Genomic DNA, 18,852 nt, shown 5'->3' on the forward strand with positions numbered 1-18,852 from the left:
CATAAATACACATACACACATATAAAATACTCCACTCCTACCACCTGTGCAAAGAAAGGAGAGAGGCACATTTTCTGAAACTCTTCTCCAGGCCAAGCTTGGTCATAATCACACAGCATTAAGTTTATTTTCTTTTTTTTTAAGCCTCAGTTCCTAAACTGTAGCACTACTCAATTTTTAGCAAAGAAAAGTGACTCATTACTCTTTGTTAGTGAAAATTTACTACAGTATTCCATAACACCTGTGTCAAATTAAATTTTCATCAGAAGTATATTCAAGTTTACAAAGCTCTGAATTTACTATACAACAATTTTAAGCCAAAAGAGAAGCATTCTGACTAGTAAGGGTAATGTAAGACTTACAATGGAAAGGACGTTTCAATAACTACAATACCTCCCAAAAGTGTCACTTTATAATGTGTTTGCTTAATGCCACAAATCAGGGCGAAACAACCTGCTGCGGAACTCCTGTTACCTGATCAAAATGGCTCTAAGTTTTCTAATGAATTCTTACTTAAGGTTGAGGGAAAGAAAATGCCATTTTAAAAGATTAATGTTAAACAATGCTTAATTTAATAACACATTTTATAGAAAATAGATGAACAGAGGATAATCCAATTTAACATTTTCTCTTCAATTTATTTTTTACAGCAGAAAAGACGTTGATTTCCTTTTGAACATGATATGCCAAGTATCCTGAGCTTCCAGGAATGAAGTCATGTAGCTCACCAAGGAATTTCTTCATTGTATCAACAGAAACATAACCTACAGAGGGAAAACTGTATTTGAAATGTCTGAGTTCCCTTCTTTCCAATCTTTTTTGATCCTTTGAGTTAGGATTAATGAAAAGTTGTACAGAAAAGAAGATAAGATTCCAGCTTTTTTTTTTATTTAAAATTTTTTTTTAATGATTCCAGTTATAGCAGTGAAACTGCTCAGATGGGGAACAGTCTGACGGAGGAGAAAGCGGACAAGATCTATACAGGATACAAACCAGATCTATACAGGATAAATTGGAGATCATGAATAGCGGGAAGACTCTAGCATTAAGGCACACAAGGAAAGGCTTCCTGTAGAAAAAGAGACTTGAAGGAAGCCAGGGCACAGAGATTCGGAGAGAGTAGCATGGGGGAGAGGCAGAGAAAATGCCCAGAATAAGGAGACGGGGTGTCTCGTTAAGTGAACGACAAGGAGGCCAGTGTTACAAGATGGCTGAGTAGGTGGTAGGGTGCAAAGTGTAAGAAAATTGGAGAGGTGAGAAAGAAGGAAGGAAACAAGCACTTATAAAAAGCCTACTATGTGCCAGACACTATGCTAAGCACTGTTCTAAATCTTGTCTCACCTGAGCCTCGCAACAACTCTGGGAGGTAGGTACTATTATCTTCATTTTACAACGGACGAAACAGAGGCAAGTAAGAGGTTAACTGACCTGCCCAAGGTCATACAGCCAGTCAGTACTGAGGCCACATCTGAACTCAGGTCTTCCTGACTCCAGGCCCAGGGCGCTATCCTACCTAGCTGACAGGTAGGAAGGGGCTAGATGATAAAGGGCTTTAAAAGCCAAAAGGAGGACTTTATAATTAATCTGGAGATAATGGGGAAGTCACTGGAATGCCTTGAATTGATGGGAACAGGGCATCAGACAATTTATATAAGCAGAACACTGTAAGGAAAAAGAAGACTGAAAGACTTAAAAAAATCTGATCAATGCGATGACCAATCAAAACTCCAGGCCCTGATGATGAAGCAAGTGATTCATCTCGCAATGGAGAGGAAATGGACTCGGTGCAGAATGAGACAGACATTTTTAGACATGGCAAGTACGTGGATTTGCTTGCTTGCCAATGCTCACTGGTCATAAGGACGGTTTCTATCCTGCAGACTCTCCCCCATTTCTCTTCTGCCCTTTGCAATTAAACTCCTCTGAAAGGCTGCCCACAACTGCCCACCACGCTTTCCTCTTGCTCTCTTAACTCTGACCTTATCATTCCACTGCTCTCCCCAAGGTTACCCATGATCTCTTCATTGCCAGATCCAGTGGCCTCTTCTCAATCCTCATTCTCCTTGACCTCTCTGCAGCCTCTGACACTGCTGATGACTCCTATTTGATAGTCCTCTCTCCTGGTTTTCCTCATACCGACCCCTCATCTGTCTCCCCTCTGGATCCTCTTCCAGATCACCCTCTCTCTAACCACAGATGTCCCCAGGGCTCTGACCGGGGCCCTCTTCTCTTCTCCCTCTATACTACTTCACTTGGTGATCTCATCAGCTCCTATGGATTTAATAACCACCTTTATGCTAATGACTCTCAAATCTACCTATCCCTCTCCAATCTCGCATCTCCAATTTCCTTTCAGATACTCAAACTCCAACAGAAATCTTAAACTCATTACGTCCAAAACAGAAATCTCCTTAACTCTTCCCTATTCCTGTAGAAGGCACCACCATCTTTGCAGTACCTCAGACTCACAAGCTAGAAGTTATCCTGGATTCCTATCTCTCACCCCCCATATCCAAGCTGTTGCCAAGGCCCGACAATTTCACCTCTGCAACATCTCTTTAATGCATCCCCCTCTCCTCTGACACTACCACAGTGCAGGCCCTCATCACCTCACACCTGTACCATAGCCTGGGGGGGGGGGGCCGGGTTGGGGAGGAAGGGTCTGCCTACCTCAAGTCTCTCCCCACACCAATCCATCCTCCATTCAGCTACTAAGGTGATTTTCCTAAAATGCAGGTCTGATTAAGTCACATCCCTGCTTAATAAACTCCAGTGGCTTCCTATTGCCTCCAAGATCAAATACAAAATTCTTTGTTTGGCATTCGAAGCCCTTCATAACCTAGCCCCCTCCTACCTTTCCAGTTTTCTTACACCTTACTCCCTAGCACATACTCTTTGATCCACTGACACCGGCCTCTTGGATGTTCCACAAACAAGACACTCAGCTCTGGGCATTTTCTCTGGCTCTCCCCCATGTCTGCCCTCCCTTTGATTGCTGAGCTCCCTGACTTCCTTTAATCCCTACTAATATGCCACCTTCTACAGGAAGCCTTCCCTAACCCCATTTAATTTCAGTATCTTCTCCTATTTTTCCTTTCTATGGCTTGCTTTGTGTATATTTGTCTTATTCATGTTTTCTCTTCCAATCGAATATAAGCTCCTTGAGAGCAGGGGCTTTCTTTTGTCCTGTTTTGTATGTATCTCAGCGCTGAGAACAGTGTCTGGCACACAGTCCGTGCTAAATGTTTATTGAACTGAAAAGGGCATTATTTGAGGATGGGAGGCAGAAAGCAGTAGAGTTAGTGACAAGTGTCCAAAAGAGTAAGAAAAGAAAGTTGCTGAAGTACGCTAAAAAGCACACACACAGAACAGGAGAGAACCAAGTCCAGAAGGAAACAAAATCAAGACAGCTTTACAAGTCAGACGTTTAATCACTACATGTCATTGTCTTAAGTGGGCTGAATGTTACGGAGATTCACACCGAGTGTATCCCCATATATGCACATAACACTTTTTCTGTTCTCTTGTTCCCTGTACAAAGAATCTTTGCCCAGGTGACTGGCCCCCCACACCTACCTACAGTGAACTCTCTCCTCACCTTTACCTCTCAGAATCATGGTTTCCTTCCTAGCTCAGCTCAAGGGTCATTTTCTACCAGAGGCCCTTCCTGGTTCCCCCCGGGTACTAGAGAGCCCTCTCCCGCCTCATTCCTTCCTCTTTACCTCATATGTATTTTGCATTCCCTTGATGTGTAAGTATCATTTCCCCCAAAAGAATGAGAGCACCTTCAGGACAGGGACTACACCTCTTTTGTCACTGCATCCCTAATATGCTGTAGGTGTCAGTAAACACTAGTCCTCTGACTGATTGATTAAAGAACTCTAAGTTGCTATTGAGAATGTGAAAAGCTACTACCAAACTGCTCTTTCCAACCCACTCTCTAAAGTAGATTTTTTAAAAAATTAAATACAGAAATACAAATGCAGGGGGTGGAGTGAAGAATTATTTGTTAATGTATAAATGCATAAACACAAGAAACTTATTTTTCCTTCAGACTCTTCAATAATAACAGTAATAACTAGCACTGAGTGACTGCTTTAAGGTTTGTATTGAGCTTTACAAATATCTCATTTGATCCTTACAAAAACCCTGAAACATTGGTGCTACTATCCCCACTTTACAGGTGAAGAAACTGAGGCACCAAGGGGTTGGACTTGCTGAGGGTCACACTGTTAGTAAATGTCTGAGGCTGGATTTGACCTGAGGTCTTTCTGACTCCAAATTCAACACTATTCACTCTATCATATAAATACCCCAGAAGAATTTACTGAACCCTAGGCTGAAAAAAAATTCCACTTATGTCTTAGTATGACAGTCCACTACTTTCTAGAACTATATTTGACTTTTTTGTGGCAGAGATGGTGATGGTGGTATGGGGGGGTGAGGTTGGGAAGGGGGTAATAGCACAGCTCTTCTTTTTATCCAGTAATGAAGAATGAGGCATAGTAGCACTGTTGCCATGTCTAAATCTTACCTCATGTCTTAACTGAATCATCAATATTAATGTCTTTCACTGATTTTTCTTTAGCTGTAATTCACCACCATTAAACACCCACGAAGCCAAGATTCTTCTGAGCCAACTAATTTCTACTGACAGTATTTTTTTTTAAAATAAATTCAGTAGCACGGAGGGGCGTAGCACCCATAAGGCTATGCTAACTGCCCTGAGTAAAAAAAAAGAGAACAATTCACGTGACAACCACAATGATGAAGTGTAAAACAATTCTGAATGCCTACAGAACTCTGATCAGCACAGTGACCAATCACAATTTCAGAAGCTGCAGACGAGGCACACCACCCACTTTTTGGTACAAAGGTTATAGAGCAGAGGTGCAGAACAAGACATACATTTGCAGATATGGACAATATAGTGAGTTGTTCTGCATGACCATACTTATTGTAATAAAAAATGGCTTCTATTCGGTGAGAGAGAGGTGATTTGGTGGGTAGCGATAGAGATGCAAAAAAGAGAAAAAAATAGCATCGACATAATACTTTAAAAGTGCATAGAAGAAAACGTTCAGAAGGGAACCCAAAACAATTTTGTCACTGTGCTAAATTCAACGTCTATAAACTGTACAGAACAAACTCAGTGTCATACACAGTCATCTTTGTTGTTCTTTGTGTATTGTTTTGTTTGTTAAGTTTTCAACAAGATATTTAAATCTAAAAAAATGCTTAACGCACACACTTAACCCTATCTGCTCACTAGTCCCATTAGTTACTATCTGAAGTTGGCTTTGGGAGTCGCTGGCTGCCACTTCCCCCACAATCTGGGTCTCTTGAGAGGTTGTATGGATTAGTAGGTAGAGAGCTAGAATAGGGAAGACCTGGGTTCAAGTCCTGTCTCTGGCAGCTCTCCAAGACTGCTGCAGTCCTGCACGGACAGATAAAGAGAGGGAACTGTATTTCCTCACCGGAAGTTTCCTACACCAAAGAAATCACTGGTCTGCACAAAAAAATAAACCCCAACTATTACTGCCAATTATTAGTCAACTAATACTATTAAATGTCAACGAAGTATAACATCTGAGTGTGAATTCTGCTCCCTCGACCTTCATTTCTATGAATGACATACAATGGGCTAGATTTGCCAAGCTACTGAAGTGTTCTGTTTGCATCCTGCAGCTTAATCACTTGTAGCTTCTCAACAAAAATGTTTAAACTTTTTCTTTCTTTTTTTTTACCTGTTACCATGTTATTCACTGGATAATTCTGGAGAGGATAATATAGTTGTTTTCCTGTAACTGGAGTTCTTGAGAAATGCTTTTTAGTGCTGCAAAATGAAATACAGAGGGCAAAGCCCCATACGTTACAATCTGTATTTGTTTTTCTGGATTCTATTTCAGATTAAAAAAAAAAAAACAAAACAATTTAGAACTCTTCATTTAAATTTAGCATATGGTAGTTTCAATGGCTCCTTGTTCTGAACTCAGATCTTACTGAGTAAAGCTATATTAAATGGTGTCTCACTTTTATATGTATTATCTTTCATAATCCTTAGCAATCATGCTCACAAAGTTAAGAGTTAAAGGGAACACACCCTTGATTCACTTGAGCCACCAGCGTCATACTTTAAGAAGCATACTTGAAATGAGTTAGTTCATTTTTTCATGCATTTTTGCACAAAGGATTAACAGCAAATATTCCAAAAAGGAGGGAAAGATGGCAGATACATTTTTAAAATTTGTTACACGTTTTATAATAAAAACATAAAACAGCAAACTTTTATTACTCAGCATTCTATTAATGAGAACTTTATTATGTACCATCTTCACGCATCATTACCTTAGCGATATAATATCCCTAATAACCTAATAACCTCAATATTCTGAATAAGATTTCGATATGCCTTTTGAACCATTAAACAAATTTAAATTACGGTGAGTGTGGTTTTGGTCTTGTACATTTAACTGATATCTAATACTTTCAAAAGCTAAGTAAGCTACAAATGCTTATTCTTTATTAACAAGAACACATTCTTTACTTATTCTAGGTAAAATAATTTACTCTACTTAGAACAAGAAAGTCCTTCCTTTGGTAGGTTTCTCTTTACTGGAGGTTTTGAAAACCAACTCAAGATTCCATCAATCTGACCAGTTAGTGCAAATATAAAAATTTAATTAAAAAGCTAGAACTTCTGTGATGAAAAATGCTATCCACCTCCACAGAGAGAACCGATGAACTCTGAGTACAGACTGAAGCACACTTTTCAATTTTTCTCCATTTTTCTTGTTCTTGTATGTATGTTTTCTTTTGCAACATGGTTAATATGGAAATGCTCTTCATGATGTCACACGTTTAATTTACTATCATACTGCTTATTTTCTCAAGGGGCAGGGGAGGAGCAGGAGGAAGGAGGAGAATTTGGAACTCAAATTTTAAAAAATAAATGCTAACATTTATTTCCATGTAATTAGGAAATATTTAATGAAATACAAAGATATCAAATTTTAAAAAGAAAAAAAGACTAGTTTTCTTGAAATGTATTATTAAGGAATATTAAATGTCTAAAAAGAAGATTCATTTAAACCCCTCCAGGAATGAATAATATTGCTCAAAGAAAATGAGAACCGCAGATATGCTTCCCAAGAACTAAAACAAAAACTCTGCAAAATTAAGTTAAGAATTTGGGAAGGGTATGTCCTAAAAACCCAAGTCAGCTAATTCAGGCAAAAGAAATTCCCCTTCTGACACAGCAATAAAAGTGATCATTTCCTCTCCTTCAGCTCTTGTGACCTCAGGCTTTCTGAAGGCTAACTACAGCCTCGAGTTTATTTGTGCCACCACTGGGCCCTCTGCTGGTTCCACAGGGGAAGCTCTACGTAGAGACTAAAGGAATTTTAGGAAAAGACAAACCTAAGGGCAGGGGCTCTGTTCCCTTTCTTATCTGGACTACTGCTCTTTTACCTTATCATTCCTCTTACAGTCTTAAAAATTACATGTGTTTTCTCTTCTGAGAATATTTTTAATATTAACATTTTGTTCTCTATTCTACTTTTCTCAAAAGGGAAATCAGCCTTAATGATCCCAATAAGCAAGAGAATAGTGAGTCAGGGCCAGACTATGAGAAAGATGGTATTTTGGTAGTGCCTAGGACTCAAAGTATGGCAGCTCCATTTAAAAACAAACAAAAATATAGTTTATTTCCTAATTCTTATTCTATTTTTTTTATTAACAATTCTATGCTATAAACGTCTGTTCTAATGAAACTTTTCAGTTCCCAAACATAGAATGCTTGTTGAATAAATGGATCAATAAAGGAACACAGAAAATTGTGGGACTGGTAACACAAATTAAATTTTATAGTTGCATTATTAGTCTTTCAGTAATTCACCTAGATATTAGAGAAATAAAATATTTTATTTTTTTCTTCCTTTATTCAACATTCTACTCCCTATAGATTCAAGGATTAAAAGTGGGATCACTGATTTGGTATTTTTTTAATTATCCCAATAACAAGTAGTGATAAACACAATACCTTATGAAAGGATCTTTTTCAGGCTGTGTCAATAATTCAGTATTTTCCCTGAGCTGCTTCTGCATTTCACTTGGCTTTACCTCATCATGCTGTGGATAGGCAAATAAATTGTGTAAAAAGATAGTTCACAGATGACTTAACTACTACAATTTCTTAAACAAAAGCAAAATGTTTTAAACCAAAAAAAAAATGTTTCCTAACACTCCTGACCCATCTGGCAGACTGATAAATTCCACAAAGATTACAAGCCAGGGAAGTAAATCCAACTGAAATATGAGAAATGAAAACCTTCAACTTTTTTAAAGTTCCAAATGGAGCATTTATCTCTAAAGTAACTGAATATGGACTAAGTAAGCATTATTCAAAGGATGGATACAACTACTTTTATTACTGGCATCCTCACATAATATATTAAATTGGATTCTAAAACTTAGAGAATTTTTCCTTGTTACTGTCACCAATTTCAATGGCCAAATGCTTCTATCAAGACATTTTGATCTGACGGCCCCTTGAGAAGAGGACTACTACCGATTAAATAAGCTGTTAACTTTGAGACCATCCCTACAATCACAGCACCCCAGAGTTGAAGGTAGCTCCCCTCAACAATACCCTCCAATGGTTACCCAGTCTCTGCTTGAAGATTTCTAGTGATGGGGTATCTTCTACATCCTGAAGCAATACATTCCTCTTTCCAACTCTAAATCATTCTTCCCATGCAACATGCCTGTATCTGCTTCTCTACAGCTCCCTGTGCCTAGTTCTGCCTTTTGGGGCAAAGCACAGCAACTCTGATTAGAAAACCTTCAAATACATGAAGGCCGCTATCAAGGTTCCTCACCCACCCACTGTGAAGTAAGTCTTCACTAATATAAATATCCGTGGTTCTTTCAAGGGAGTCTCAGATGACATAGTTTTGATCCCTTCACCGTATGGAGGAACTTAAAACTTTTCTCTCCTAAAATATGCTTTCCTCTCCCATCTCTTTGAAGAGGTAAGGACACTAGGGGTGCGGAACACTGTATATATGATAAGACTTTTAAAATATGTCAGCTAGTTTCACTATTTTCCCCACTTTTTAATTTTTTTGCTACAATTTTGCTCTGGAAAAGGGAGAGGGAAGTGTACACTGGGAAATGCAGATAATGTAAAACTTAAAGATATCAACAAAGAAAGTGTTTAAAAAAAGAAATAGAAAACAACGTGGTGCCCAGAACTAAGCATAACACTCCAGATGTGATATGACCAGGACAGAGTACAACAGGACCATCACCTCCCTTGTTCTGAACACTATTCTTCTCTTGATGAAGCCTAAAACAGAATTAATTTTGCTGACTGCCATGTTATACTGTTGACTCGTGGGTCAACAGTCCACTAAGACTGTCTGTCTGTAAGACTGATGTCATACAAAGACTGTTATTTAGCAATATCTCCACCCCTCCAACTCCCCAAACCCTGAACTTGGGCAATTTATTTTTTTGAACCTTGTTACAGGATGTTGCACTTAACTAACTCTTAAATTCCACCATATTAGGTTCAGCCTACTCTTTTAAAACTTTTTATTGTTTTATTTTTAGATCTTTATTCTGTTCTTTAATGTGTTAACTCTCAACTCTGTGTCATCTACAAATGTGAAAAGCTTGCCCATCTATGCCTTCATTTAGGTCACTGATTACGGTCATTCACTACAGTCCCAACATGTACAATCTACTAATTTCCTAATTATTGTCAGAATTCTGGTTTTGTCATCTGCTGTGTCATGTTGGACATATAACTACTGTTTTGGACTTCAGTTTGCCTTCATATAAAATTAGTGAGTTAGACAACATGATTGCTAAGGTGCCTTTAAACACATAAGTTGGATGTAAAACTACACATCCCAGCAAATACAGACTCAAACTTCCATTACTAATCAAAATTTGAACACTTCAGGGCATAGTTTGATGGACTCTCTCCTATCATAAAAAATATGAGGGTAATTTGGAATTATTCAAGAAAAATTACTATACTCTTCATCATCTTTGATAGGTTGAAACATCCCACATGTACCAAAATATCCATGAAAGCACTTTCTGTAGCAGTAAATAATTGGAAACAAAGCAGTCACCCATCAAATGAAGAAAGGCTGAAAAAAGTGTGGTAAATGAATGTAATGGAATATTGTTGTGGCCCAAGAAATTATAACTAGAAGAGAATTCAGAGGAACATGAGATGATTTACGTGAACTGGTGCAGAGCAAAGAAAACAAAAACAGGAAAAAAGTATACGTGATAATTGCAATAATATAAATGAAAACAAGATTAGGAGACAAGAATTAAGTTAAATATAACGACTGATCCTGGTTCCACAGAATAAATGATGTAACATATTTTCCTTTACAGACAGAGAAGTGGTAGACTATGGGCATGCAATGCTACATACGCAGTTGCTTCATAGAATCACAAACTTTCAATGTTGGAAAGGGCTCTAATTCATCTCTGTATGAGAATGCCCCCTACAATGTCCCAGGAAAGTGGTCACCCAGCCTTTAACTGAAAGCCTCAAATGAGGGGGGACCCACCACTACCTCTGCAGGCAATCCATTCCACTCTATTTGTGAGAAAGTGTTTCCTTCTGTCATGCCTATATTTGCCTTTTTGAACCTTCCCTATCTTCCGCATGACAACACTCCAGATATTTGACAGCTATCATGTCTCCTCTGTGCTTTTTCTATTCCAGTATAAACAAACCCCATCCTTTTCTCCTATGGTATGATCTTCGGGAATCATTACTACCCTTACTGTTCTCCTCTAGACATGCTGCAGTTGTCCAATGCCCTTCCTAAACAGCAATACCTGCCAAATGAACATGTAATCCAAACATAATCTGATCAGGGCTGAGTATATACAGCAGGGCTGTCACATTCCTAGTCCTGGACATGCTTACTTCAATTAATGAAACCCCAAACGACATTAGCTTTTGGCTATTATCTCATAGTGCTGACTCATGTTGAGCCACAATCTATAAGAATTTCCCAATCCTTTTTAGATGAATTATTGTCTAGCCATGTCATCCCCACTGTATGAAGCTGATTTTTTTCAACCCAAGTACAAAACTTTACATTTATCCTCATTAAAATTCAACACTGTTTATTTGGGGAGGGGTTTATTTTTTTAATTACACAATTAAGGAGGGGCATAATGGAAGAACAAAATTATTTTTTAAAAACAAAAAAGGCTATTTATGATATGATGTTCCACACTAATTTCAATACAATTTATTGTTATACATTGATTGGTGTTGCTCTGAATGAAAACTCAGGCACTGCCAAAGAGGAATGATGAAAATATACTACATATCTTGTTCCAAAAAATAGCATTTTAATGCACTGCCTTTAACGGGGTAGGACTGCTATAGATATTACTGTTATTGAGAATCTATGGGGAGTACTTATTGAAAAAAAGTATTGAGAGCACAGGATTTAAAGTGGACCTCACTGGTATTTTTAAATCACTGCAATGCTAAGTAAGACACACATGCTGTATCCTAACTCTCTTCCTTCAGTACATTAGCTCTCCCACTCAGTTTGGTTAATCTGCCAATCTGATAAGTACATCATCTTATACCTTATTCAATCACTGGTAAGGATTTTCAGCATTAAGAACCAGGCACAGATCCATGGGGCACTCAACTTGAAGCCTCTTTTTAATCTAACACTGAACACTTGATGTTTACTCTTTGGATCCAGAAATTCAACCCCATCTGAATCCACCTAGCTGTATTATGTCATCTGAAACATCTCTCTACATCTTTTTCTAAAAGAAAAGCATTAACAACTTTTTCAAATATATTGCTAAAAATCTAGGCAATCTACGTGTTCAGAATCCTCTTGATCTACCAGCCTAATTCAAAAAGGAAGTAAAATTAGTCTGGTTCTTAATGAATCCATGCTGGCTCTCTGTGATCAAAACTTCCTTGTCTAGATGTTCACTAATCATCCCTTTGTTAATAATTCCTAGAAATCTGCTTGGAATCAAAGGCAAACTGTGCCAATTGGTTTTGCTTAAAGGAGGGTTCAACTGGGAGAGGGTTGAATTAGCAAGTAACTAAGATTAAGCATCAATAAAATATTTTAAAAATTCTAATTTAATTTTTCTAAAAGCAAAGGCCACAATTTCAAAAATTAAACAGTATTTCTTCAGGGTCTTTAAAAAAAACACATACAAATAAATAAAACTATGTATATGTAGGCATTACCAAGTGAAAAACAATGGGTAGAGCTCAAAAAAAAAAAAAAGTGCAAAAAACATAAAATTATCCCAATATAATTTATTAGAAGTGTTAAATCAGTTTGAAGCTGGTAGAAAATTTGGCTAATTTTCACTTTTTGCACAGAAAAAAGAAGTCATCCATATACTAGGTACAATTTACAAGGAAGAGTTATAAAAATTATATTAGCAGAGTTACTGGGATTATACAGGCATTCCTTACTTAATGGAATAAATGCGGTCATATTCTGGATTCTCTTATGTATAATTTTATATTTACATTAATCTACATAATTACCATAACAGGAGGCTGATTGATTCTGCAATAGTAATAAGCACTTTTAATTTCATTTAGCCCAATAATGGCTAAATGGTTCACATATTTAATCATCACCTCATTCTGTTTTGCTGAAATACCCATTTTTTTCTTTCTTTTTAAATTTTTATTATAAGGAATGTATCACTGGGTAGGGGAGTGAGGATGAATATACTTGAAAATGAAAGCTATGTAAAAAACAAATTTAGGCAGCAAAGTGACCCAGCGGATACAGCTCTGGGCCTGGAGTCAGGAAGGCCTGAGTTCAAATCTGATTTTGGACACTGAGCACCCACGTTACTAAGCAAGTTACTTAACCTGTTTTCCTCAGCTTCCTCAACTTAAAATGCAGATAATAACGACACCGACCTCCCAAGGTTGTGAGGCTCCAATGAGATATCTGTAAAGCACTTAGCGCAGTGCCTGAGCAGAGCAGGTATTACATAAACACTAGCTGTTACGATTAGTATCACTACTGCCACATGATAATAATAACAATAAATTAAATATGCCAGCAATATTAGTTTTTCAACTAAGTAAATAAATCACCACATGACTCTCTCCCCCAAACGGAGAAAGGCGCATTTAAATCCAAGTCACACTCCTTGGTTCTTACCTTCTCTGTCATGACGTTGTTCTGCTCCCAAATAAAACTACCAATTTTTTTTCTTATTTCTGTAGTACAGAAAAAGAAACGCTTTTCAGAAAAAAACACATCTTTAACTTGACATTGCAGCATTTTTTAGAACTTAACCTGAAACTTCTAATTTATAGAATGTGCAGGGTGATTACAAATGTTTAAATTTTACATTTGTTTCTAATTGCAGTCCCAGGCTGCATGAAGATCTGATGGATAAGTTCTGGGATTACTTTAATTCTCATCAAATGTTTGAGTAAAACACACGGCTGCTAATGTGCTACTTTAATGTAACTGTGACTAAAAACAACGGATGACACAACAGAGTTTTCTTTGACTGTTTTGAGGTCGTCTGATCATTTCAGGTAGAGAAGCAGAGGAGAAATATGTAGGCCGAAATTGCCAAAGAATGATTATTCCATAGAGGGAACATCAAAGAAACTGTCTAAACCTACACATGTATCTTTAGCTACTCTACTCATGACAAGTGCTTGGGGTTTGCTCGCTCTAAATTTGTTAAGAGTACCAGCTCCTTTTTTTTTTTTTTTATCACTAAGTATAAAATAATATAATCCCTTGTATTCAGGTGCTACTCATAGTCAGTCTAAAGTTCTAGAAGAGTTGGCCAACAGTTCCTGGTTGGATTTCATGTATGCCATGGCACATCCAAAGGAGGACAAAAGGGACCTGGGTAGTTATGTCATTGACAGGTACAGAACCTCAACATATACTTTATCTTTTTGTAATAAATTATAACTAGTTAAGTTTCCTCTGATCATTGGCTTCTCAAATCCACTATTCAATTAGTACAAGTTTTTAAAAACAGTAGTAACTAAATACACACACACGTAATAATATATATAACTCAGAAGAGAAAGTATTAAACTTTACTCAAGAAATGAACTCTGAGAACAAAAATAGACCAAATAAAAATCACTCTGTGAGAAAGCAAGAAATAATGGAACAAAACAATGAAAAAAATAGAGGAAAATGTAAGATATCTGATACTAACAACAAATGACCCGGAAAACAGGTCAAGAAGAGTTCATGTAATGATCATGAGATTCCCTGTAAACTATGATTTTGTTTGAAGCCTGGACATTCTATTTCAAGACTTACACGAACTGATGGAAAGTGAAATGAGCAGAACCAGAAGAATACTATACACAGTTCCAGCAATAATGTCCGATAATTAACTACGAACGACTTAGCTGTTCTCAGCCATCCAATGACCTAAGACAACTCCAAAGGACTTATGACGAAAAATGCTCTCAACCTCCAGAGAAAGAACTGATGGCGTCTGAATGTATACTGAAGCATACTTTTTTTTACTTTCTTTGTTATTCTTGGGGTTTTTTGGTTGGCATTTTCTTTTGCAACATGGCTAATATGGAAATGCATGCATGACTGTATGGGTATAATCTGTATCAAATGGTGTGCTTTCTTAAGGGGAAGCACGAGGAGGGAGGAAGAGAATATGGAACTCAAAAGTTTTTTTTTTAATTAATGTTAAATTTTTTGTTTACCTGTAATAGAGAAAAAATAAAATTAGAATTAAATGTAAAATTAAAAAATAAACAGTGTTATGAATGCCTTGAGTATAAGGAATATACAATATTTTTTGCAATCTTTGTAATGAAATAGGAAAATAAAATTTAATGAAGAAAGATCTCAAACCAGAAGAAAACAGTATAAAAGAAAGAGATTTACAACACATTAGTAGTTAAGAAATTAGTTTGGGGTAAGTAATTAGACTTCTTAGAATGTTTCAATACCTTTATATACTTTTTCCTTTTCCTTACCTTTTTGCAGGCAGGCAGGTGGAAGGACATAGTGACCCAAAGGCACTGTGTTTTTCATATCAACATTGGCTACTGCAGAGAGATAATAAGCATGAAATACTGTAGCATTGTCTTCCATGTAATCAAAGCTTTCATATATTCTAGGAGAAAAAGAAAATATTTTAATTTGCAAAAAGAACATTAAAACACTCAATACCTTAGTCAACTTGAGAATCGACCTGGTCAATAGAAGAGAAAGGTGAAATGATCCGTTTAAATTCAAACTTCAAATCTTTAATAGGTAAAGAGGGTAAATTTTAGGGGAAGGCGAAGAAGTAAGCTGAATCCACACAGAGAATTTAATCAGCTCCAATAAACAGGAGCCCTGTTCACCATTTAGTATGATTTTTTCCCAGACAGATGAAAGAAAGCCGAGATGGCTGGCTACACTCACAAGCTTTGTAACTCAGGCAGTCTTCAATTTTAAAGCCTGAGCTGATAGTAAGTTTTCATATCTGCCTAGGATCTTACCCTTTCTAAATTCATTTTCTCTCTTTATTATTGTTTTCTCAGACCATCAGGCCTGGCTCTGGCCTCATTTCCTCCTCTTCTCCAACCCCCACCCCTTCTAAATAACAAACCTTTAGATAACCAATTCAATTTTACACTGGCTTTGACCCTTGAATCCTACACAGGGTCGTGGAGCTAAAGCTAGAAGGGACCTCAGGACCCATTTGGCCTGGAATCCTAATTCTACAGAAGAGGAAACAGAAGTCCCGAAGGTAAAGTGACTTACCCCAAATTATACACTCAATAAGCACCAGGGGCTATAAGCTGTTCCTTCTCACCCCTTTACAAACCTTGGATTACTTTTATCACCTACCTCTTCATTCTGGCTCACTGCACCTGGTTCATCTAGCCCTCTCCGACCTTTACCATCTTCTTATACCTTACCCTGCTACACATACTCTTTCAGTGCAGGGACACTGGCCTCCCGGCTGTTCTGTGAACGAGACACTCACTCTAACAGGACACACTCCGGGGCATTTTCTCTGGTTTTCCCTATGTCTGGAAAGCTCTCCCTCCTCCACTCTGACTACTGACCTCCCAGGCTTCCTTTAAGTCTCAACTAAAATCCCACCTTCTACGTGAAGACTTTCCCACCCCTCTTAATTCTAGGGCCTTCCCTGATTTCATTTTTTTGTCCTACTTATCCAGTATGTAGCTTATTTGTACATATTTGTGTGTTGTCTCAGCCACTAGACTGCGAGTTCCTTGAGGGCAGGGACTGTCTCCTGCCTCTTTTTGTATCCCCAGGGCTTAGCATAATGCTTGGTACACAGTAAGTGTTCAATAAATGTTTGTTGACTGCTCATAATCTGCTGAGGGCTATTGAAAGAACTCACAACTGTGCCAGCTGAGTCCACTACAAATTTACGTTCTCCAGTCACGAAGAGGCCTCCACCCCTTCATGCCTTTTCCTTAATTTCCTCTACCATATTCCCCACAGTGGCCATTTCAAACCTTCTGTTTTCAAGCCATCTTCGCTCCCTCAATATTCATTCCACTTATTGAGAACCTTATCTCATCCTCTAATTCTCCCTGTCCTCCCCATTCCACATTTAAATCATCTCATCATCATCCCACATCCCCTCCTTCTTTGCTGGCTGTCTTGGAGGATAAGATGGCTCTTCTTGACAAGACTGACCCCTCTAAATGTGTGCTTTAACTCTCCTTGTCTCCCTCAGTAGACATCCAACCCGACCTGGATAATTTTCTTCCCTTTTTATGGCTCCTTCCCACCTGTCTGACAGATGCTTCTCAGTCCCCTTTTCAGGATCATCATCCATGTTTCTCCCCCTATTGGTGACTGTGGTACCACAGATCTCTGTCCTGGGTCCCTTCATCTTTTCTCCTTAGAATTCCTCTCAATGCCACCAGTTTTCATGAATTCAACTGTTATCTCTAAGAAGATGATTACCAGATCAATTCTTATTTCTCAATGTCTACTGGATGTCCTCTCAGCAACAGCAAGTTTTACCTGAAACAGAACATATTATCTTTCCCCTTATAACCCTTAAACTCAGCCCTCCTCTACTTCCCTCTTTCTGTTAAAGCCTTCAACTTTTTTCAGCAACCCAAGTTCATCACCATATCCAATACAACTTCAACAACTCTCAGATCCAACTCCTTATCTCTGTACATACTACAACCACTCTATTCTAGACCTTAATCATTTCTCACCTGGCCTCCTAATTGGTTTCCTGGGATGCTCTTCTCTCTAATCTAGCTTTGATTTAGCTCAAGTCCCACCCAGTCACTCCCTAGATTCAGGGACTTCCAATTGCATAAAGGGCAAACTCCTTTGTTCTCTGGCTACAGGCTACCCTTTGGGGTGGATGAAACACTAGTCTCTAAACTCCTGCCTAATTAGCTTACACCCTGTTCTCCATATTATAACATTCCATCCTTGAAACTTTTCTCAGCTAGATACTTGGAGTCCCTAGTTTTCTTCAGGGTTCAGACCATACCACTTCCTTCAAGAGTCACTTACTGATTTCACCCAGTTCTTATGAGTGAAGTCGTTCCCCCCTTCTTCTCCCCATGACTGTGTATTTCTCTTTATACCTCATATTCATTTATGGGTGAAAATGCATCCTCCAGTAGAGTGTGAATGATGGGGTGGTGAGACCTGGGCCCCAAAAAGCCCCAAGATCATGTCTCTTGAAGATTCCCAATTTCTCAGTAGCCCCATGAGAAAATTTTCCCTTGTTGCAGAACATTCTCTTATCAGAACAGACTTCGGTGTCTGATCAAGGACTCTACAGGCACTAGATCCCCATGGACCTGTCTTTTCTCCCTCCATGTCTGCTATCAACAAAGTTATGTCCGCAGAACCTCCTGTATCTTCCCATCCATAAATCAACGATGCCTGCTCCCAAGACACCTGGACCCCTTGCATTACCTAATTATTCCTTTCCTTCCCCTTTTCCATACAATTCTTAGATTCATTCCCATTAAGTTGCAAGTTCCCCAAAGAACTTCTCCCAGTACGAATGACATCACCATAAACTGCCACTTGACTGCAAGATGGGCTTGGCAGCGAAAGCGTTGGAGGCAACTCTGCTTTGGCATTCTCGGGGTGCCAACACCCCTGACCTCTTTATAAGCTCCCTGAGGGCAGGAACTTCTGCATGTGGATCTCCAGACCCTCAAAGGGCTCTGGGGAGAACAGAAAATGTTTAACAAACGTATATCGATGAAATGGTCGCCCACAGCATTCTCCGTACACCGCGTGGCCTTGGGCCTCCGCGGCTCTGCCAGCCCCAGGGGGCCGCCGGGGACGAGTCTGGGAAGCGTCAGGTTGCAGGAGGGAAGAGAGCACGGGACCACGTGGCGCGCTGCCGGCGCGCAAGGATACCTCCGGGTGTCTGGGTGCGAGGCGTCACAGCTGAACAGAAAGTCCGCTTCCCGAGCGCTGCAGATCACTCCGCCTTGGGCCTCTGCGGAGGGAGGGGGCCCAAGGTGAACGGGGGAGGCCTACGGCTGCAAGGCCCTCACGCGGCCCTCCCTGAGACCCAGAGCCCCCTCCCCCGCGAGGGTGGGACGGCAGGCCCGGAGAGACCCCCAAGGGCGCGCGCGCGCCCCCCTACCCCAGAGCTCCTGCAGATCCTGGCCCACGCTTCGGCAGAACCAGGCTCGCTGGTCCTTGAACATGTCGCCGTCGCCGGGGCCTCCGCCTTCCCCCTCCGCCCTCTCCGGGCTCTGCGCAGGCGCGCGGGCGGGCGAGCCCCCTCCGAGCTCGCTGATTGGTCCCCTCCAGTTTACTGATT

At 39.2% G+C, this 18,852-nt stretch overlaps 1 protein-coding gene across 3 annotated transcripts; it reads right to left on the bottom strand.

Moving 5' to 3' along the window:
• Positions 1-549: 549 nt before the first annotated feature.
• On the bottom strand, positions 550-18,843 carry TERB2 (telomere repeat binding bouquet formation protein 2). Of its 3 annotated transcripts, none has more exons than XM_072625545.1 (7): positions 18,673-18,843; positions 18,441-18,522; positions 15,041-15,180; positions 13,218-13,276; positions 8,042-8,130; positions 5,748-5,836; positions 550-764 (listed from the first exon to the last, which is right to left on the bottom strand). In XM_072625545.1, exons 1-7 carry the CDS (start codon positions 18,734-18,736, stop codon positions 619-621), a joined length of 669 nt encoding a protein of 222 aa, XP_072481646.1. In that variant the 5' UTR covers positions 18,737-18,843; the 3' UTR covers positions 550-618. The 3 variants fall into 3 exon arrangements, with proteins under 3 accessions (XP_072481646.1, XP_072481645.1, XP_072481647.1); XM_072625544.1 differs by having other exon boundaries at positions 17,985-18,522; XM_072625546.1 differs by lacking the exon at positions 550-764 and adding an exon at positions 3,412-5,437.
• Between the last annotated feature and the right edge of the window lie 9 nt (positions 18,844-18,852).

This window comes from Notamacropus eugenii, chromosome 7, assembly GCF_028372415.1.
Source record: "Notamacropus eugenii isolate mMacEug1 chromosome 7, mMacEug1.pri_v2, whole genome shotgun sequence".
NCBI classification, from domain to species: domain Eukaryota; kingdom Metazoa; phylum Chordata; class Mammalia; order Diprotodontia; family Macropodidae; genus Notamacropus; species Notamacropus eugenii.

Coding starts and splice junctions, on each gene's coding strand:
- TERB2 (XM_072625544.1), bottom strand. CDS start 18,736: ATGTTCAAGGACCAGCGAGCCTGGTTCTGCCGAAGCGTGGGCCAGGAT. Junction 13,277..15,040: donor ACCTGCCTGCCTGCAAAAAG/GTAAGGAAAAGG, acceptor TCTGTACTACAG/AAATAAGAAAAAAAATTGGT. Junction 8,131..13,217: donor ACAACGTCATGACAGAGAAG/GTAAGAACCAAG, acceptor GCCTATCCACAG/CATGATGAGGTAAAGCCAAG.